Below are 4572 nucleotides of genomic sequence, written 5' to 3'. Positions count from 1 at the left end.
ACACACACACACACACACACACACACACACACACACACACACACCCAAAGCCCCTAAAGACCTTGCTCTTACATACGTACAGAAAATCTTGAATGGAGGACAAGCCTTGGCTTCAGCCTGCTTTTGCAGCTGTCCCAGTATAGCATAGGAGCTTTAAGAGTGCTGCTGAAACCCTTGTTACTGGTACTTGGCTTTTCTGGCCCCACTGTTGTGGCTTAACTCTGTGCCATATCTTATCTGAATCGCTTTGTGTTTCTCCCCTATTCAGATCAACCAATCAAGGCTCCTATAAGATTTAGTGTCATCTTGTTTTTTTCATCTTCGCTACTTATAGTCAACAGGAATTCAGTACCTTTAGCTGTACTGATAGGTTTACTCTTTCCTAGAAAAGCAAGGAAATGTTTTGCATCTGCATTTATTTCTTTGCCTTCACACCTAGAACGTCTTTTTTCATAGCTTACCTTTAAAGCGGATCTACCTTTCAGAAGCCACACATTCTGGTTTGCAGAGATGCTTCCCCTTGTTATCCTTAAGTCTCATTTTCTTCTTTTATTTTGGTGCCTAATGTTAGGTAGATATATATATTGGTTCTAGTGTCCCATTTTTTGCGACTCTTGTCCTTTTTGTATATATACTTCCTCAATTACAAATCTGTAGGCCAGGTCTTATGACCTCCCTTTGCTCTACATGTGCATGTGCTTAGTTTGGAGGACTTACTGTTGAGCTGAGTGGCTCAGGGAATACCCAGAATGAGATTTTTAGCAGAAAACTAATTGAGGAATGGCAAAGGGTTCTCGCTTCATTTATACCTATATATAACGAGAGCATATGTACTAGAATTTATCTTTCCCCAACAGCTTTCTGAGTTGGTATGTGAGATTATTTCCTTAATCTATTGTCTATTGGGTTTAATGTTGGCTTTTTGAAATAATTAGGTAAAACCCATTTTTATATTTAGAGCCGTGAATATTTTCATGGACCATACAATTCCTCTTTCTAAAAATCTATTCTAAAATGAATTGATTTAAATATTTGAGGGTTTTTTTTTTTTTTTTTTTTTAAAAACAATGCACTACTTAAGAATACTGTGAATTCACATCTAGGACCTCAGCCATGTAGCCTCTGGGGAATCAGTGGATGAAGACGTCCCTCCTCCATCAGTGTCATTACCAAAACTGGCTGCACTTCTCCGGGTATTTAGTACTGTGGTGAGGAGCATTGGAGAACGCTTCAGCCCAATTCGGGGTCCTCCAATTACTGAGGCATATGTAACAGATGTAAGTGCTTTTAGGCGTTTCAAGTGTCATTCAAAAAAAAAATTGTTTTACATTGTAAATGCTTCTCTTTACCTAGTAAACTGTTGTTAATCCTTCATTTGTTTAGCATGTGTCTATGTATGTATATATGTATATACCATCTGATTGCTTTCTTAAATAGCCAGAAAAGGAATCCTATTGTATCTCATCCTCCTTTCATCCAACTCCCCTACTCTCCCATGACAAAAGGCCACTCTGAATTTTTAAATCTTATTCTTTTGTTTTAAAATAATATTTATTATAATTTTACTTTTAAATTGCTGGGTTTTCTTTTAGTTTTTCAACATACTACGAATAGCACACTGTAGGAAAAGCCTCAGAAAGTAATCTCTGAGCATAAGATGGAACTCCAGTGAAAACTTGTATATCTTTGTATTCTTTGATAGCCTGATATCAAAGAACATAAACAAATTAAAAACAAGGTAGTTAGATTGCCACACTTCAGCAGCCTCAAACATTAGCTGCACGGTAGCACATCCAGTGAGTGTTCAGTGGAAAAGACAGGAGAAATGAACCCCAGGCATTGTACTCTGCCTTGAATAAGGAGAAAGAAGCATGTGTGTTGCGGTCATAAAAGATTTAATCTAACTAATTGAAATTTTACTGTTAGGAATAAAACTCTCTTTTAGGAGCATATACTTTTGCTGAACATATTGCTAGATAAAATAGGATATTGAGTATATAGTTACATAAAATGTTTAGTAAGTTGTGTATTCGAGCAGAAATGTCAGATCTTAAATGAAACCAGTATATTGGTATTTTAAACGAATATGGTTTCAAAATGGTTTAATATCTTTGCTTCATTTTTAATATCTAAAGGTGTTTCAAGACTGCAGAGTTGAAATAAAAAGCCATTAACTTAAGTGTAAAATAAAAGGGACGTAATTTATAGGATAGGTGTATATGAGGATCTTTTAGGCCTTTGAGAATGGTAGAATGGTGGGTTTTTTTTTTTTTTTTTTTGGGTGCTAGGGCCTTACTCTGTGATCCAGGCTGGAGTGTAGTGGTGCAATGATAGCTCGTTGTAGTCTTGAACTCCTGGGCCCCAGTGAGCCTCCCACCTTACTCAGCCCTGCGACTGCCACCATATCCAGCTTTTATTTCTTTCTTTTTAAAGTGGAGTGGTGTAATCACAACTCAATGCATCCTCTGCCTCTTGTGCTCAAGTGATACTCCCACCCCAGCCTCTCAAGTATTTGGGACTACAGGTGCATGCCACCATGCCCAACTAAGTTAAAAAAATTTTGGTAGAGATGAGGTGTTGTTATGTTGACTTGGCTGGTCTCAAACTCTTAGATTCAAGCGAACGTCCCAGCTAATCCTCTCAAGGTGCTAGGATGATAGGCATGAGTCACTGTGCCCAGCCTCAAAGGATGCTTTTGCCCGGGGTGGTGGCTCACACCTGTAACCCTAGCACTTTGGGAGGCCGAGGTGGGTGAATCACCTGAGGTCAGGAGTTCAAGCATGGCCATCATGGTGAAACCCCGTCTTTAAAAAAAAATAGGGGGAAGAAAAAAGGATGCTTTTAATGAAAACTATGGGTAGACTAAATAAAATCCTGTATGTATTGGTTGTTAAATATTGCAGAAATAGTTTTTGGCATTTATTTGCTCTGTGTTTTCCTCCTATTTTATTAGAAATATAGTACACAATTAATGGCCATTATAGTTTAGTGGGGGATTTTGTTTGTGTGTGTATTGGAAATAATACGATTTTTGAAGATATTATGTGGTAACCATGACAATACTTATCTTTCAAAAGAGACCATCAGCAGATAGAAACTTTAATAAGCTTAAGGTGACTTATATGTACAGTTTTAAAAGATTGATTCCCAAAAGCCCAAGAGCCAGCTTGTAGTATGTGTGGGCAGGCCGTTCCCTTACTGTCAATACCATTACTGTCATGGTGTATTTCATGATAAAGATTCTGAGCTTCAGCCATTTAGTGACATTGGGGGAAATGAAGTAGGTATATGGGAAATAGAGGATGGCAGATTCTGTTTCCTTTCATAATAGCACTTTAGGATTTTTTATTCAAGATCATGTTTACATACTGTACTAAAGCTATTGTTATTATTCAACTACTGAGAACTAGAATATTAAGAGACTGCTAGCAAGGCAAGTAGTTAATTTTCAATTGAAATTGCATTAAATAGAAAGTATTTTCTTGCTTTGTGGAAGCATGTGAAGTTTTTTAAAAAGCTGCTTGTTTTCCCCATTTACAGGTTCTGTACAGAGTAATGAGATGTGTGAAGGCTGCAAACCAGGTGTTTTTTTCTGAGGCTGTGTTGACAGCTGCTAATGAATGTGTTGGTGTTTTGCTCGGCAGCTTGGATCCTAGCATGACTATACATTGTGAGATGGTCATTACATATGGATTAGACCAACTGGAGAACTGCCAGACTTGTGGTACCGATTATATCATCTCAGTCTTGAATTTACTCACACTGGTATGTGAATTATTCCTTTTTAATGTGTTGGTTTATCCAGGCTCTTAAATTGATGTGTAAGAAATTAAGGGCTTTGGCTGGGTATGATGACTCACACTTGTAATCCCAGCACTTTGGGAGGCCAAAGCAGAAGGATTGCTTGCATCCAGGAATTCTGGCACAGCCTGGATAACATAGTGAGACCCCATCTCTACAAAAAAATAAAAAATTAGCTGGGGTGTAGTGGCATGCACTTACAGTGTTAGCTCTACCTGGGAGGTTGAGGCGGGAAGATTGATTAAGCCCAAGAGCTTGAGGCTGAAGTGAGCTCTGATTGTGTCACTGCACTTAGCCAAGATGACAAAAAAGGCCCTGTTGCCAAAAAAGAAAAAAATTAAAGTCTTTATTTTATTATATTATTTTTTAGTGTACATTCTTCATCATTATAATCCAGCATGCTTTCATTTTAGTGTCTGCTTTTATTTATTTTATTTATTTTTTGAGACAGAGTCTCACTCTGTCACCCAGGCTAGAGTGCATTGGTGGTGTTGGCTCACTGCAACCTCTGCCTCCCGGGATCAAGCAATTCTTGCCCCTTGGCCTCCCGAGTAGCTGGAATTACAGGCTCATGCCACCACACCTGACTAAGTTTTGTATTTTTAGTAGAGATGGGGTTTCACTGTGTTGGCCAGGCTGGTCTCAAACTCCTGCCTGCCACGGCCTCCCAAAGTGCTGGCATTATAGGTGTGAGCCACCATACCTGGCCTATTTACTTCTATTTTAATTTTTTTTCTCTTCTTCTCTTTGTCTCTCTCTCTCTCTCTCTCT

At 38.5% G+C, this 4572-nt stretch overlaps 1 protein-coding gene across 6 annotated transcripts in view; it reads left to right on the top strand.

Annotated features, from left to right (window-relative positions):
• Positions 1–1097: 1097 nt before the first annotated feature.
• LOC108308452 (serine/threonine-protein kinase SMG1) overlaps positions 1098–4572 on the top strand; it is a 71757-nt gene continuing 68282 nt past the window's right edge. For 4 of the 6 annotated variants that reach the window (XR_005201206.1, XR_005201207.1, XM_017534264.2 and 1 more), the window contains exons 1-2: positions 1098–1277; positions 3541–3765. Coding sequence is in view for 4 of the 6 variants with exons in the window: in XM_017534264.2 (XP_017389753.1) it covers positions 3556–3765 (210 nt within the window). In the remaining 2 variants the exon portion in view is untranslated. The remainder of the gene's footprint in view (positions 1278–3540; positions 3766–4572) is intronic. The other 2 variants (XM_037740533.1, XM_017534265.2) reach the window with 2 other exon arrangements.

This window comes from Cebus imitator, unplaced genomic scaffold (assembly GCF_001604975.1).
Source record: "Cebus imitator isolate Cc_AM_T3 unplaced genomic scaffold, Cebus_imitator-1.0 Scaffold85, whole genome shotgun sequence".
Taxonomy (NCBI): Eukaryota; Metazoa; Chordata; class Mammalia; order Primates; family Cebidae; genus Cebus; species Cebus imitator.
This window is presented reverse-complemented; position numbering and strand designations above follow the sequence as displayed.